The sequence below is a fragment of the Zonotrichia albicollis genome, chromosome 3 (genome assembly GCF_047830755.1).
Source record: "Zonotrichia albicollis isolate bZonAlb1 chromosome 3, bZonAlb1.hap1, whole genome shotgun sequence".
In the NCBI taxonomy this organism is placed as follows: Eukaryota; Metazoa; Chordata; class Aves; order Passeriformes; family Passerellidae; genus Zonotrichia; species Zonotrichia albicollis.
In genome coordinates this window covers 34,347,762-34,364,877 of record NC_133821.1, presented here as the reverse complement: position 1 = coordinate 34,364,877, position 17,116 = coordinate 34,347,762, and the positions used below count along the sequence as shown (strand labels likewise).

At 44.5% G+C, this 17,116-nt stretch overlaps 1 protein-coding gene across 1 annotated transcript; it reads left to right on the top strand.

Moving 5' to 3' along the window:
* The first annotated feature begins 258 nt into the window (after positions 1 to 258).
* On the top strand, positions 259 to 16,159 carry UTP25 (UTP25 small subunit processome component). The gene is made up of 12 exons (XM_005483056.4): positions 259 to 715; positions 1,930 to 1,969; positions 3,155 to 3,404; positions 4,152 to 4,358; positions 6,456 to 6,544; positions 7,906 to 8,316; positions 9,298 to 9,517; positions 11,520 to 11,722; positions 12,916 to 13,098; positions 13,724 to 13,836; positions 14,248 to 14,493; positions 15,614 to 16,159. The coding sequence occupies exons 1-12, from the start codon at positions 615 to 617 to the stop codon at positions 15,858 to 15,860; spliced, it is 2,310 nt and encodes a 769-aa protein (XP_005483113.2). The 5' UTR covers positions 259 to 614; the 3' UTR covers positions 15,861 to 16,159.
* The last annotated feature ends 957 nt before the right edge of the window (positions 16,160 to 17,116 follow it).

The window sequence follows — 17,116 nt, the reverse complement described above, 5'->3', positions numbered from 1 at the left end:
CTTTTGATTGCTTTTAGAATAAGGAAGCCTGAGTATTAAGGACTTGAGTTTGGTCTCTTCCTCTAGCCTGACTGTACTTTTCCCAGAAGATGTGTAGCTGTTAGCACCGCAGATCACGGGTCAGTTGGACAAAGCGCGGTGGCTCCAGCAGTGTCTGCCTGCGCTCCGCGAGCCCGGGAGCAGCGCCGGGCCGCGGGTGTGCGGGACCCGCCCCGCTGCCAACACGCTGCTCACCGCCCGCACCGCGGCTGCGGCAGCGGAAACGCGTCACGGCCCGCACCAAGCTCGGCTCGCGGCGGGCCGCAGCGTCGGGACGGGCTTGGATTTGGGCACCGTCTGGGACAAGCGTTCCCTGCCGGTACTTTGCGTTCCCCAGCGCGGATCGCAGGAACAAATGCGCGCCCGCTCCCCGCACGGCACGCTGGCTGCTGCCGGCGGGGCGAGGCTCGGCCCCTGAGCTCACCCCCCTCCGCCTCTCCTTCCAGCCGCCCCGGCCCCGCCTTCCCAGGGTGCGACGCCCTCCCGGCATCACCGGGCGGCGCCGGGCTGCGGGCACCGCCCCGCCGTGCGACAGCGCAGCGCGCCGGGCACCCACGTGGAGCGGCCGGGCCGGCATGGGCAAGCGGCGGGGCGGGCGGGAGCTGCTGCGCAGCCTGAGCAAGAAGCAGAAGAAGCACCTGCGGGAGTTCGGCGAGGAGCACCCGTTCTATGACAAGTGAGTGCCGGGCCGGGCGGGGCCGGCCCTTGCTCGCCGTTCGGTGCCGGGGCTGCAGGGCCGAGGGGCCCCGCTCAGCCCGGGCCGGGCCGGGCGGCCGCCGCTCCCGCTCAGGCTGGGCCTGGGCTCCGAGGGAAGGAGGGGAGCAGCAGCTGCATGGAGCACTGCCGCTCGCGAGCCGGCAATCTCGGAAGCAGAGCGGAAAGCAGGAAATCTCGGCTCGGATTTTCTTGCAACAAATGCAAACTCCTGTGGTGCAGCCCGGAGGCTGCCGCCAGGAGTGGGGAAAAGGAGTGGTGTGAGGTGGGCTCCCATGTTGATACCAGGCCGGTCTCTTGGCTTGTCAGGGTTCCAGCTTTCCCACTGTTTACTCCGTGCTCTTTTCTGATCTCGGGAAGGGTATGAAAATAGAGTAGCGAAGATCTGTGTGACAGGAGCCATTCCCTCCTCGGCGGGATGCCCGTGTGTCAAAATGACCTCCTTCCTTTTGTGCCCACGTATGAACTTCTGAGGAAGGAGCTGCTTAGTCCCGATGATCAGTGCTGCTGCTGTAAAGCCTGTAGGAGTAGGTACGCAGTGTTAAGGTCTGTGTGTCCCCTGGGACCCTCCTGGCCTGTCTGCATTGGGGTGGAAGGCCTGCTGCAGGGAATGTCCTGTGTCACCTATTCAGTGATGCTCAGTCCCACACAAGACTCTGTATCTTTTTGGAGGAACTGAGGTTAGTTTAAGCCCAGCTTGCACAGTGGCTTCTTTGAAGAACTGTTGTCCCAACACTGGTTAACTGATGCTGGTTTTCCTTTAGTTTGTGTCTGTTTCCCCCTTCACAGACCAATATTTAGCGCTACAAGTAGTCTCTGTCTCTGGTCAACTTTTTTACAAACTACCCTTGTAGCTAGGTGCTTTTAATTCCTTTTGAGACCTCATCTTCTGATTAACACTGGATTTTATTTCAAAATTTTTATTGATCAGTTGTAATTCCTGAGCACTTAGGCTTCATGTGCAGAGGGCCGCATGACCTAAGAGGAGAGGAAGACCCTTAAGGTTTATCCTAAGGGTAAACACCCAGTCTGTTTTCTTAGGGAGACGTGTGATGGTTGGGTTTCCTTTTAATTCTTTAAACTTGCGTAACTCATCAAATCACTCTTCCCCTCATTTCTTTCATCCTGTGTGTGACGTCATTGGCAGAGTAAGGCATGTTAGTGCTTTCTTTTCAGGGTTTCTGGAAGACCAGAAGAAACTCAAATATGTGAACTGGTAATGTATTTTTCCTTACTTTTATCCTTGTGTAGTTTAGTGAAGTGAAGAACTTAGCATTTCATGTTTCCAGCTTTTTCAGGCTGATTAAGTTGTTCTATTTAGAAATCCAGTATTTAGGAGAAAAAGATGAATGTGATTTTTGTGTGGATCTGAATTGTTCTCAGTAATGTCTGCCTCTAAACTGTAATACCATCAGAGGGCAGAAGCAGCAGCAGGAAATAACAGCAGTTCTTAACTTTTTTGTGTATTAGTCACAGTGAAAGATCATACTCTTAAGTTGTTTTAATAATGTTGGTAAACTTAGTGTTGCATGAGTTAGGAGACTTGGCTTTTTGTTGAGCAAAGAAATATGTTAATACTCCTTCTTCAGATCGCCAGTGCTTTACTTTTCTTTCAGTCAGGATTTGGTAACCTCCTTTATCATCAGATTAATGAAAGACTTCAAAGCTTTAATTTGGAAAAAGTAATTACTCTGTTTAATTTGTTTCCTTTAGCAATTTTGTGCATTAATGCAGTATTTACTGATTGTTTCCTTTTGGGGCTAGTAAAGGAAACTAATAAAGGAGGTAATGTTGTTGTGTTGGTGCTCATGGTTTCACTATAGTTTTGGCTGTAATCTGGACATTGGTTTCTGCAAGCCCAGAACAGAACCGGCTCAAGTCTGGCTTGCTTGAAGTGTAGAGCTGTACAGCTGAGCCAAACCTGACCAACTCCCCAGGGAACCATTGCCCACTGACAGCTATTTCACTTACCTTCTTGAAAGCCAGAAGCATTTCCAGCATCCTCTGTCCCTTGTATGGGTGCCTTTCTACAGTTTTCAATCCATGTGTGGTTTTCTTAGAAGAATCTGGTGCTGGTTCAGTAAATGCTTTGTCTGTGGAGATCAAATGTCCTCACTCAGCTGAAAGAGACTGAAAGAACTGGGTTTTGTGGTGCTCCAAGTCAAATTGGTGCAGAAAGAGGCACTTCAGTCTGTCTCCCAAGATGCTTTCAAAACCTAAATGGAGGTGTCCAGTGTAATGATTGGTATAAAATACTGGGGTTTGAAAAATTCCATTGCATCTATGTAAAGGTTTAATGTGAGAGGGGAAACATAATAGCACAAGTAGAAGTAAGGGTATTTGCCTGCTGCTTTGTAGGCTGTTACTGTTGTTGCTGTTTACACTCTGTTTTGCTTTCCAGTCTGATGATTCTGATAAATCAAGTCAAGAAAGTGATTCAGAGACTGAAGTGGAACAGGTCTCTGGATATCATAAGCTCCTGGCTACCCTGAAGACCTCGCCTGAGTCTGAGAGTGAGGAAGAGGAAGATGAAAGTGAATCCGAAGAAGCTGGGGAAAGTGAGGCAGAAATGGGCAGTGAAGGGTCCCAGGAGACTGGAGAAGCAGAGGAAGGCAAAGAAGAGACGAATGACGTTCCAGAGGAGGAAGAAGGTGGTTTGTCTTTTCCCATGTTTCTTTGGTGAACGTTGTTTGACTAACGTATGTTTTTAGCCAGGATCCTGGTGTAGACTGTCTTGTTGGCTGGGTGCTCTTCTGCCTTGGAGAGTCTGTTGCTCCATTGGCTCTGTGTGGGTAGGAGCAGCAGCTGCTGAAGGATTTAGCAGGGGAAAGGGTAGCTGTGCTCATTTTGTGCCAGACAGCCTGCTGCTGCTTCCTCAGATGTTGTTTGTGCGGCAGCACAGAGGAAATCCACATGGAGCAGCAGACCAGGGGTTCTCACCCACTCATGGGAGACACAAGCTGTTCCCTCGAGCAGCATCTGGCTTGGCTGTGCCACCGAGAGGAGGGAAAGGTTTGCCTCACAGCATGGGAAAGAATATGGAAATTGGAAGGAAACCTCCAGTTTTATGGCAAGGTGTCCTCATTCATGAAATCTGCAAAGAAATGCTGGGAGAGAGGAGCCAACCTTTAATAATTTCCAATTATTTAGGGTCTTCAGAAACTAAAAGTTAAATTTCCCAAACAGGTTACTTCTTTAATTTTGTCTGGGGGGCCACGTTTTGTGTTATGTAACATTTGGCATGCTAGCCAAAAGTCATCTTTATGGTAGAATGCAAGGTCTGCTCTTATCTTTTTTGATGGAGTTTTGGGAGAAGAAAATTGATAACTCAAAGGGAACATCTACAGACAGTAACTTTTCCAGGAGAGAATAACCTGTTTCTTTCTCACAATTGTCAGCCACAGACACAGCAGAGCAGATGCTCAGCCAGGAGCAGGCTGATGGCACAGATACCCCTTGTGACCCACATCATGGAGTAATTGAGGAGTTTACTGATGTGAAACACGAATCTGAATTTAGCTTGGAAACCAATTTCATGGAAGAGGAGAGTGGAGATTGCATTGCAGATAGGAAAGACAGCAGTTCTTCACAAGCCCTTCCAGAAGGTAAAAAACTGTGTTTGTGTTTAAGGATCTGCCTTTAGAGGAGTATGTGTAAACATGTTTAAATTGTCCAACACCCTAGCAATGGGCTGTACAGCTTCTAAGTTCCTCCACTACATTATTCATGCTGCCCACATGTGAGCTGGTTATATAAGGGACCCTTAACACTAATGCAGATGTGTAGCTGAGCCATTTGTTCTCTGTAGCCCCTGGGGACTGGGATTCATGTGGGGTTTCTGCTATGACTGGTATAGTTTAAAGTATCAGGACCTAGAAAAGTGTGTGAAGGATGTTCTCTTGCTCTGCTGCTTTAATAGTGGTTTTAAAATCCACTGCAATACAAAGAGCTCTGCAAGCCTGCACTTGACTATGGAAGATGTTCTTGGCACAAACAGCACAGTAGATAATCACAAAGCTGACCTGTGAGGGCATCCTTCACATCTCAGTGGAGTTAGAGGTCAGATTCTGAGAAGCTTGGAGCAGCCACAGTAATTTAGACAAATGCTCAGCACTCTCAGAATTTTGAAGGTTATGCAGGAGAGTCTGGCTGCACCAGGATCAGGAGAGAGTGAAGCATCAGCAGAGCACATGTAGTGTCTTTTAAGGGTGTATCCCAGAGTCTCAGTGCACTGATGGATGCATCTGAAGCTCCAGTGTTGGAGTTATCCCACCATATGTAACAAAATAACTGTGTTGCAGGGGTGTGCGATCCTTCAGCGACAGGGCACGCACTGGTGCTTGCACAGCTTCTGCTCGTATTTAATGCTCTGTGCCTTTAATATCAGATGGCATCGTTTGAGAGGGAGAAATATGTTTGTAGCATCCCTAGTGATGCTGGCTTGTCATCTTGGAGCAGCAGCTGACATTAGATCTGGGAGGCAGCCTGGGTGATACATGAAATGTGTGGAAGCATCAAAGGGCCATGTGATAGAAAAAACAGCTCCTTCTTGTTACCATGAGAATATGACTTAGGCTGCTGGCATTGCATTTTAATGAGAACAGTAGCTCTCCAACTGCATGCTAAGTATCCTAACAGCTTTGTTCCACCTATAAATGATGCACTACTTCTCAGTGGGTTCTTGCAGCTTGGAACTGTCTTTATAATCTATTACAGAAAATGGATCACCTAAGACAGCAGAAAAAGGATTCATTTCTACTCTGGTCCCGGGGTCACTAAAATTCCTGAAAATGCACCCCATTACTCCCTCTACTTTATTGGGGAAATGTTGGAATCTGTAAAACTCAACTGAGGAGAGATACTGCAGTACAATTAAATGATATCCAATTCATTTCCATTTCTGGAAAGATTTTCTCAATTTTTTTTCATTGTCATGATCAGTAAATGTCTTGACTTTTGCCCGGGTAACTTGTGTGTGGGCTGGATATTTGTTGGCAAGCACCAGTGTTCCCTAATTAGTTTTCTTTATGCAGTGAATGCTGCTGTGCTGCAAGCAGGATACAGGGCTTGGCTTTCACAATTAACTTTGCATGTGACTTTGTGCATTGCCAGTGTCTTTGAGTATAATGTGATTTAACAGTTCTTTGCCTCTCTTTTCCTTTCCAAAAAGAAATGCTGATTACATAAATCAGACTTTTTCTCACTCCAGGCAATTTTTGTTCCCCGTCTCCAAAACTCGCCTAATGTTTCTCTGCTTTATTACAGACTGTGTTCATATCACTGGGCAGAACTGTTTGTAAATTAGGAAGGTTAGCAAGTTCACTTGGGACTTTACTATTGACAGCCCTTTTCACCTGCAAGCAATGGACGTGCCAGAGCTTAAGGCAAAAAATTGCCACTGTTTTCCAGTACATATTGTTTTCCTGTCTAACGTCTGATTAGTGCTTGAAAATTCTAGTACTTCCATAAGTGCTTCTTTTTCTTTTTTAAAAGCAATCTGTCAAATCTGTTCTCTCTGTTCTTTGCAGAGAGAATTTGACATCCTTTCTCTCATCTCCAAGTGCTTTGAAATAACTAGTTTTAATTGTGGTGTTGGCCAGCATGGAGACTGTTCATCTCATTTGCAAATCCATTCTGCAGCTTAATTCTGCTATTAACTGCAATAGTTCTCAGGCTATTTTTTTTGTTGTTACTGTAAATAGATCCATTTAAGCAGCACATGGACAAAGAACTTGAAGAAAAGGAAATAGAGAAAATGTCTACGCTTCCTAAAACTTCAAGTCAAAGTCAGGTAATAATTTTCTGTAGCCATCCATCATTCCTAAAGATGCCTGGATCAAAATAATCCTTTTTTTATACAGGTGAAGTAGATCACAGTTGTTATTATTAGCTGCTGACACTAGAATTATCGAGATTTTTTTTCACTGTGTTGTTGTTGAACTGTTTTCTTCTTCATTTACTGCTGGGCAAGAGTTGAAATGTGAAGTCTGCTATTCTTGGGGACATATGCTGACACACCTGAGACACATAGCTTTAGACATTGAGCTGTAGTCCCAAAACCTTGACAAGGGGTGGAAACAGGGCTTGTTTCTGAGTGGTGACAGCACAATGCCAGGGATGTGCTCTGCAGCTGAACTTCTGAGGTGACCATGTGCACTTTTAAAGCTGCTTGTGATGCACTTTCACATTCTGGCTTCAAGATGGCTCTGTCCCTGTACACATTTCCATGCCAGTGAAGGGGAATTTATTGCTTATATTACTTAATTACTTAATTCTGGCAATAATATGTGAACTACATTACCAGAAAACCACCTCATTGCTTGACAAAGAATATTGGTTTTCAAAATACTCATTTTTAGACAAACCTTTTCTTCGTAACTTTTCCACATATGATTTTGTTTTGGAGACTTGCCTCCCATTCTGGTCAGCCATATGCTGGGTGACATTCATTGGAAGATATCCAATGGTTAGTTAGAGAGAAAGCTGTGATTTTTTTTTAAGTTTAATTTACATTTTTGGCACATGGTGGCCAAAATTACCAGTGCCACCTGAAGCAATGCATGATATATCTTTGCTTAAATTGGTGTAGCTACTTTACGGGGACAGCTGGGGACAACTTACATGGCAGAAGGCTTAAAGTTTAGAGTTTTCCCCTACTACACTGATAGCTGCTCAAAGTCAGACAGACACCCAACAAGACTGCATTTAACAACTGTATCACAACTTCTGGGATTAGCCCCTAATGAGTTTATTTTCTTTTTTGATCAAAGTATGTGCTCATTGGGGTCAGCTGGTAAGCACAGTTGGACTGCAGGGATCTCATCTCGTCCCTGGTTTGAGCCAATGATTTGGTGGGTGCGTTAGGCAGAAAATTCCTCAGCTTCCTCTGGCATGGGAACAGTTACAGACACATCATTGCAAGATCCATCCAGATCTACCAAGCTGAAATTTATTCTTATTTATCCTGGCAGACTCTCAAAGGGATTGCATATTGAAAAAAAAAATGCAAAAATATTGTATTATGAAAAGATGATTTCCTTAATCTCACAAACTTGATTAAAGTTGATATCACCAGCTGTGGTGATATGCTTTGAAGTGTGCAAGGTTAGGTACATATGACTCCTCAGTTTTGTTGGCTTATTTTCTTTCCAGTGGCCAAGGCTGGGTCAAGTAGTTTTTTCTTCCACTTTGGAGAAACAGAAAACTTTCAAAGCAGACAAAGAATTTGATGTGAAACAGCTTCATCTCCACAAGCCTTTGGAATCCACTTGGCCAAAAGTGAATAAACAGTTTCTGTCTGCAGCGGACAAAGCAACGGATTCCTCTTTTACCCCGTTACAAAGAGAGCTGTTCTGTGTCATGAATTCCTACCGGGACTTGTTCTATCCAGAGAGATCTGCTCTAAGGAACGGAGAGGAGATCCGGCACGCGTACTGCCTGCACGCCCTGAACCACGTGCTCAAGGCCAACGGCCAGGTGCTCAGCAACAACGCGCGCCGGAGGGATCGAAAGCCAGGCGCTGACACCGATGCCCACAGGGACCAGGGGCTCACCAGGCCTAAGGTAAGGGAGCTCTGGTTCCGTGACCCCCACCCTGGCTGCCTGCTCAGGCTGTACAAACATCCTGGCAGTTTACCCACAAGTGTTTTAGCTGCTGCTCTCTCAGGGAGTGTGTTCCTGGGCATATGCCTTTCTACATTTCCTTTATCGTGCCTTGAAGTTGTCCTCCGTGGCCAGGGAGAATGCCGTGTGAGAAGCAGTGAGCTCAGGGTTGTTAGCCAGCCTGGTTCTGTGCCAAGCCATGAGTTTGACTTAATCTCTTTTTTTGTCCCTATCACCACAGACTGATAAGTTTTCCTGCTTTCATATTTAAATCTGCCAGTGCAGACAGGTGCCTCCATATCAATCTTCAGTATCCATGCAGGTAGCGTAGGCTGTCATTTAACGTGAGATGTGCCAGAAATTGTTTTGTCCTTAGGCACTTGTAAGGCCTTGCCTCATGAAAGGATCTTTCTGTTTGGGCCCCAAACCAGTCCTCCCTGGATTCACAGCATCCTGTGGTTGATAGCCAGGTGGATTCAACAATGACAGCCTGTCCCCAGTGTGCCAGCTGCCTGTTGAACAATTCCAGAGTTGGTTTTCAGTGTTTGCTGCATGCCTGGCAAATCTCTGGTTTTTGTGTTGACTCCCTCATTAGCCATTTATATTTTGGAGTTCTATGCAGAAACTATTGCCACCCATCCAAGAGCCAGCCCTTGACCCTGTCTCTCTCTGTGTCACAGGAGCTCTTGCTTGCCTGGAGAACGTGCTCAGTTTTCAGTTCCCCTGAGTGAGCTGGGCAGCCAGGCTGAGTGCTGGCCAGGACCACTTCAAGAGCAGTGCATCCCAGTGCATCTTCCCTCCCTGCTGCTTGTCAGAATGGTTTTGTGTGGATTGCTGGGATGCCCCACGGGGGCAGATCCAAACCAAAGTTTAATTAACGTACATTTAATAGCGAGTGTTCGTGTTTGATGGGTTACTCTCTGTCACTGTTGATCTGCCCAGGTGCTGATGATTGTGCCCTTCAGGGAGTGTGCTCTGCGCATTGTGCATATTCTCATCAGTCTCCTCGAAGTGAATGACAAGAAAAAAATAGATGTGAGTAACAAAAAGCGCTTCAAAGGGGAGTATGGCTCTGACCCAGAAGAGAAGCCCCCCAACCTGAAAAGACCTGAAGATTATGAAGCTGTCTTTGCTGGCAACATTGATGACCACTTCAGAATTGGTAATAACCTACTGAACAGATGATTTTTGGCTTGTACAGAGCTGCTACATAACAAATTCTTCCCAAATGCCTTAGAGCCATCAGAGCTGGAACTTTGGTGAGACTCTAGGCTGTGTGGTATTCCTGCTGGTTTTGCCCTGGCAACCTGGATTTTTCTGAAAATCTTTCTTGCCTTTCCAGAACTTAAAAAGGAAGAGAACATAGAGAAGTAATTATTTTCACATCAAGTTCAGAATAATTTAAAATGCAATGACAGCTTTATTCTAGCAGGACTGCCCACACCTCATTTTGAAGATAGCCTTGATTATGCAGCAAAATCTTTTCATGTTATAAAAAAAAAAATCTTTGGGGCTTAATTAGCCTGTTCACAATGTCTCGTGTAATGGTTGGAACAAAATTAAAGCTCAGTACTGAGCAAAGCAGTTTTCTGCTGTGCTTCCCATGGTTTTCATGGAAGCAAATGGCTAGCCAGCAAGTAGGAGTGTTGGACTAGCAGAAAATGTGAGACTGTTTCATATAATATTGTAAACTTATGCTGTTTAGTAACTCAGTATGCATAGAACTAGCTAGTGGCTTGGTTCCTGGAGCTGCTAAGATGAGAAGGCAGTTTTTGTAACTTAACTTGACAGATGGGAGGCTTTTGAAATACTGCACCTTGAAAGATAAATTGGCACCCCAAGAAATGTAATGATACAGTGGAAGATGTGTGCAGGTCGCAGTCAGTCTTTCTTCCTTCCCCAGTGAATATCTCTCAGGCTGAGAGCATCTTACTTTCAGTAGCATAATAATTTTCCTTTCAGTCCTCTCCCATACCACACTCTGCTTGTACCACTTACTGTTAAGACATGATTGAAGAAACTTTCAGTGCTGTTAACTTGCAGAGGCAAATTATAGAAGCAGAATAATTTCTCTTTCTTACTGTGCTGCACACCCTGTTACTTCTGCACAAAGATCTAATTTAAAGCACATTTGTTATGCCTTACTGAAACCACCATTCTTTCACATTTTTAAACAGAAAAAAGACTTGATGTTTCTACACTGTGTATATGCTGTGACAAGTGATATCTTCTTCCCGGAAATTCAACAATTGAACCATTTCTTTTTTTCTTTGTTTTTTCATTTTTTATCCTTGGGTTGAAATAGACAGCAGGAGGGGTCCCTGCTGCTGTCTCTGAAATTCTTAGAGGGGCCTTCAGCTGAAGCCATGCTATCTGCCTTCACATGGACAGGGAGAGAAGTTGGAGAGACTTTGTTGGGCAGATTGAAGGGGGTGGTTTGAATGTGGTCTGCACTAGCTGCATTTTTAAGACCAGGAAACTGTGGGTCTGGAAGTGCTGCCACATAGTTATGACACAACTCCTTTGATTCCTTCCCTTTCGTGTCTCTAACATGAGAGGTGGTGCACAGGCTGGTTCAGAATGTACCCTGCAACATGTGGTGTGAGAAGCAGTGTAGGTGCAAGACTTTAGTCACTGTAGCATGAAGAACCTTGTCCTTTGTGGTTTAGTAGCAAATCTTTCAGCCTTGTGAATTTAAAGAGAGTTGATAGTCGAGAGATCCGCCCCAAATCTTTCATGACAGATTAAAGTAACAGTTACTATAATACCCAAAGTTCAGGATTCGGGGAGAAAGGAGTAGTTAATAATTTCTGCTTTTTTTTTTTCTTAAGTTGTTCAGTCTCCTCATTCCCCTGTTCAGCAGAAAATCAGAAACAATGTGTTTCAGTTAAAGATTTTCATTCAAATGATAAAAAATCTTTTAAAAAAAAATACAGAAATGTTTTGCCAAACTGCATGAAAATTTTCCACATGCTTGTCAAATGGGGGAAGGGTGGATATGCACTTCTTGGGGAAAGGAGAGTTTGAGACAGATTAGTTGTGTCCAGCTATATTCATCAGTGTGGGGAGAGGAAATGGGGGAAATTCCTGTTCCAGAGCCTCCTGGAGGAACGTGGTTGATAATTGATGTTAACTGAGAAGTTGCTGTTGGTGTTGTTGGACAGGGGTTGCCATCCTGCAGAAGAGCATGAGGCTCTATGCACCCTTCTACTCCTCAGACATCATCATTGCCTCTCCCCTGGGCATCAGGACTGTCATTGGTGCAGAGGGGGAGAAGAAAAGAGACTTTGATTTTCTGTCATCAATAGAAATCCTCATCATTGATCAAGCAGACATTTACCTGATGCAGAACTGGGAGCACGTTCTGGTGAGTTTCCCATATATGTCCATTCATTTTTGTGCTGTGTTTCCCATATATGTCCATTCATTTTTGTGCTGTGCTGTGTCTTGCTGGTCTGATGTTGCTCAGTTTTGGCAGTGAGCAGTATTGCTGTTTTTACTGACTTGATTCTAGACATGGATGTTCAATTATTTTCCTCCCTCCACCCTGATATCTTCCTTATACTAAGAATATTCTTTCTACAGATTTTGGGTAGATTTCAGGACATGTTCTCCCTAAAATTTAGTTTGGTGCTTTTGTAGTGTATTTCATCAAATGTGTTTTTGGACAGTTTTAATTATCTTGCAGCATTAAGAATGATGATTTCTTTAATGACATCTGGGAGAAATTATGCCAGCTGTCTGACTGCCCAGTGTCTCAGTCAGACTGCAGCCATGTGAGGAATCTGGGCAGCCTATTTCAGGTTCCTCCAGAAAGCAAGAGGAGCTGGTGCATGTCTCCACTGATTGCACATACTAAGCATTAGTCATGTACAGAGTTAAACAGTATGAAGGGTTTCCTGTACATTTAATGCAAATAGAGCTCTTGCATTGTGGCTAGTCTTTTCTTTTCCACATTAAAACACCTCTGAGGTACCTGGACCAGGAATTTTGACTACATGATGTCACTATGCATTCTGGATGAGTCCAGAAGGTCTTCTTCCCTCAGGAGTCACAGAAAGGGCACATGAGCCTATACAATACCCAAGGAATGAGTCTTGGAGTCTGTTTTCTGTTTTTCCCTTTAGGTGCAACTGCCTGCCAAGTGGTGGCAGGGATGCCAGTCCTAGGCATTGTTCCCTGAGGGTAAAATGTGGCAAATTTCTTCAAACTCTACCCGAATGTGATGAGAGTTGTGCTGTGCTTGGGCTTCTTTTAGCTCAGAAACCTTGGGCCCATTGCCTTTAGTACAAACAAATCCATTATAGTTGCCCCAGGAGAAGATTAGAAAGTTGCTGTTCCTGGTGACTAAAGAGATGGTAGCTTTCAGTTCTGTGGCAGGAAATCAAGTAAATTGCTCTTGCTGTGGTCAATAAATTCCAGACAGTGGTGTCTTGGGAGGCGCTGCTTGTTTATATTCTGTGCTGCCTTGCTGGTCCCTGCCCTCTTTCCCACTGCAGTTCAGGCTTTTGCAGGCAGTCAGGGATGTCAGCAGTGATGTGTCTTCATGTGTGTGTGCAGCACCTGATGAAGCACATTAACCTGCTGCCTCTGGACTCCCATGGCGTGGACTTCTCCCGAGTGCGGATGCTGAACCTCAACAACTGGTCCAAGTACTACCGGCAGACGCTGCTGTTCAGCGCCCTCCAGGAGCCCCAGATCAACTCTGTCTTCAACAAACACTGCTTCAATTACATGGGGCAGGTGAGTTCACAGAGCAGCTGGAGTGCTGGTGTGCAAGGGAGGGGAGAGGAAGAGAAAACCCAATTGCAGAAAAATTCTGTAACTCAGTTGCTGAAAGACTGTGTGCCTATTGTTTCCCTCGCCCAGATGTTTCAGTCTGAATCCATGACATTACATACTGTGCCAGAGGCATGAAGAGCTGCTCCTCATGCAGTGATGCTTATTTGATAGTAGCTGCTGTTTCATGTCAGAAATCAAAATTTGGTTTTTTAATTTGACAGACTCAAGTTATTTTGTTTTACTTATTTTGTTGTTAAATGGAGAGTTCATCTGCTTCCCTTTTTTATCTCCTACTGTGTAAGTTGCATGAACTGTTAGTATTTTGAAAGAAACAGGAAAAGTAAAAACTTAAGGAGACCATCTCAAATGTACAGGATTCAGGACATAAGCAGTCATCATGCATTTAACAGACCTGGTTTGTCTATCATGACTGTAGCTTTGTATTGGAGCTTCCTTAAAAATAGCCTTGTGCACTGTTTTTCTTTAAAATGGCCTTGTGCTGTCAGATGTGAGCTGCAAAAAGCTGTGTGCAATGTGCCTGCCTTTGGAATGCTGCTTCCCTGAACATCCCGCTTCCTTCTCACAGGTGGCCATCCGCAACGTGCCGCTCACTGGCTCCATCAGCCACGTCGTGGTCCAGCTTCCTCATGTTTTTCGGAGATTAGAAGCTGACAGTGTAACCTCTGTGATAGATGGCAGGTACTGTGTGTCTCAGACTCTTTTGCTGTGCCCTAATGACTGCAATTTCAGACTCAGTGGAGCGTACTGCAGAGCACACTGTGGGCTCGCCACACAAGTACATCTTCATTATTCCTCAGGTGTAGGCTGGGCTCTGTAGAGGTGGAGGGGAATACTGACCTTCTCCTTGCCAAAGGCACTGGAGAATACAGTCTGGGGAAGAAATACCAATCTCAATACCACAGTTGTGTAGTGCTGGTAATGCCTTTTATCTTCTACACATGTAGAAATCCTGTGAAGTTAAAAGAAGGAAAAACGTAGTGAAAATCTTTGGCAGTCTGGTGTTTGCTGATACTCCTGTCTGAGCTCATATCAATATTAGAAAGCTGAGGTTTCACTCTGGTTAAAATATATTTGTTTTTTTAAATTGAGGTTTCAGTTTTTCATCGACAAAGTTCTGCCCGAGTACCGCGACGCCATCATGTCCCACACGCTCATCTACGTCCCCTCCTACTTCGACTACGTGCGCCTTCGCAACTACTTCAAGAAAGAGGATCTGAATTTCACTCACATCTGTGAATACACCAAAAAGGCTGCTGTCTGCAGGGCACGGCGCTTCTTCCTCAAGGGAGAGAAGCAGTTCCTACTGTTCACTGAGCGTTTCCACTTCTACAAAAGGTGAGTCGTGTGTGGAGGGATAGAATGTGAGGGAATAGTGCAGAAGGCAGTCTCACCCCTGAGGAGTTGCAGCTGTACTAATCACCAAAGATTAGGAACAGGCCTGCCCTTAATAGGCCACAGCCTATTGAGTGTTCTTATTAGACACAGCCTTAATAGCTGTGTCTAATAAGAAGATGAGTGCTACAAAAGAATGGGTTAGCTGGGTGAGAAGAGATGGAGTTTGTTGGCTGTGCTGTGAAGAAGAAGGAGTCAGTGCTGTGAGGAGCTGTCCATGAGAAATCACCAAGAAGGTAGGGGAGCTTTGCAATAAGATGACAACAGTTGTGGACCGAGTTTTCCCTCTGAGTTGTGTGCGCTGTTCTGAAGGTAGAGTCTGACCTTAGTCATAGATGGGCTGGGCTGCTTTTTGAATCTGTTGGATCCCTCTGAGGACTTCTTTGACTGAAGTAAAAGTTGGTAAGTTTACTTTCAAGTTCTTGCCTGTTGTCAGCAGTCCCTTTGCAGAGACTTTAATATTTTGTTATGAGCAGAGCTTTATTCAGGAAGATGAGTGCTGCCAAGTTCCAGTGATGTCAGGACAGGATGGTACAGCCTGCAGATGGGATTCATTGGGCCTTTTATTTGTGTTCATCTGTGCCACAGTAATTGTATAAAATTTTGGAAGGAATATATAATTGGTTCAATAATGCAATACAGCAAGCTGAGGCCACTTGGAAAATTTGTTACATCCTGACTGGAGCTGCTTTCAAGTTCCTAATGGAACAGGATTTTTTTCTATTAGCAGATGTGTTGGCAAATAGGAAAAGTTTCATGAGGCTTGGTCTGATCAGGCTTCAGTGTATTAAAATCCAAGCTGCAGAGGCTGACCACTTCATAAATTGGTGGTGGTTGGTACTTTAGAGGAAGTCATTGTGCCTGGCATTGTGAGATTTTCCCCTAAATTTCAATCCTCTGTTTAGTCTTCAGTCCATGACACGGGGTTTGTAAAGTCGAGCTACAGCTGATGTGCATTGAGGTGGATGGAAACTGGAAGACTTGATAGAAAACAGATGTTTTACCATGCATATTTTGTAAAATCTGCCTGAAATTTTTTTGGTTTTATTTTTTTCTGCTACAGGTATACGATAAAAGGCATTAGGAACCTCATTTTCTACGAGTTACCAACATACTCCCACTTCTATAGTGAGATTTGCAACATGCTGAAGGCCACAGACAGTGGGGTGGATGCTACTTGGACTTGCACTGTGCTCTACTCCAAGTATGATGCTCAGAAATTGGCTGCAGTGGTTGGCATAGACCGCACCGCTCAAATGCTACAGTCCAAGAAGAATGTGCATCTCTTCATTACAGGAGAAAATGATTAAGGGATTCTGCAGACTGGATGAGTGGATGGACCTGCATTTCACTCCTAATGCAGATTTTTATATTGCTTTTTAAAAAAGTATTAAAATTTTTACTCCCTTTTGTTAAATATTCTGTTGAAGTTGTTTGTATAGTATTAAATTTTGTATTTCAGTACTCTGCCCAACAAGAGATGAAGGGTGTCATTCAAAAAAGCAGGGCTTAGAAGGTGTTTTCTGTATAGAAACAAAATCAATCCAGAAACTATTTTTCATGTATATTAAAAAACTCATGGGTCAGTAAAGATTCATGCAGTGATAAATAGCTTGTGGTTGAACTGTTTCATTTAATTTTCAGGTGTAGCAAACTCTTTTCTCAGAGGGAAGTTTTTCTTGTCTAAGATAAGAAAAATGCCCAAGTATTAAATGAGTGACTATTCTGTGAGCTATTCTGTAAACAAGGGATGTGCAGGCAGGGCCTCTATAGCACAGGTGTGTTTCTGAATGAGAGTTGGACTTGCTTCAGGTTGACACTTGTGAGAATCCTTAAATGTGCTTGGGAAGGAGCTATGGGTTTTGTGTTTTTCCTGGTGACCTAAGTATCTCTGCCTCCTATTTCCAACAGACCCTCTGGCTGGTCAGTTTTACCAGGGATAATACAAAGCCAGGGAATTGCAAATGCCCCTGGGATGGTATCTGGCACCACAGGTGGAGGTGAGGTGGTTGGTTTGTCTGGTTTTTCTCCTGATGGTTGCAGATGGACATGGAAGCATCTTGGTGCTGCCTTTTTCTCCTTCCCAGAAGCCAAGTGTAATTGAAAGGGAGTTAAAATTAGAAGGATTTGTTTAGGTAAGCACGTGCTAGGGCTGCAGGAAGATTGTTCTCCAGAGGGGCAGGTGAGCCCTGCGTCAGCCCCAATGCAAGGAGGAAACATCCTGTAATAAGCTTTGAGGGAGTTCTTGTCTAGGAGGCTTAAGTAAAAACACCAAAGTGAAATACACTTCTTGAGTAAATGAGGCACATGCTTTCTGCCAATTTTTGTCAAATTCCTGATTCCTATATTCCTCAAAAGCTGTGAACTCCAGTAGTTATCATTCAGTACACATGAAAATCCATGCAGTTTCTTGCTTTGCATTTTAAGTAATGTCTGTTAATTTTACATACCTCTGCTGTAGCACACAAGAATTAAGAGCCAGCCCCAGAAAATTTCTCCCGGTGGACATCTGTCTCCTGTACAGCACAGAGCAGTAGTGGCAATCAAGGATTTTTATTTTATGGCC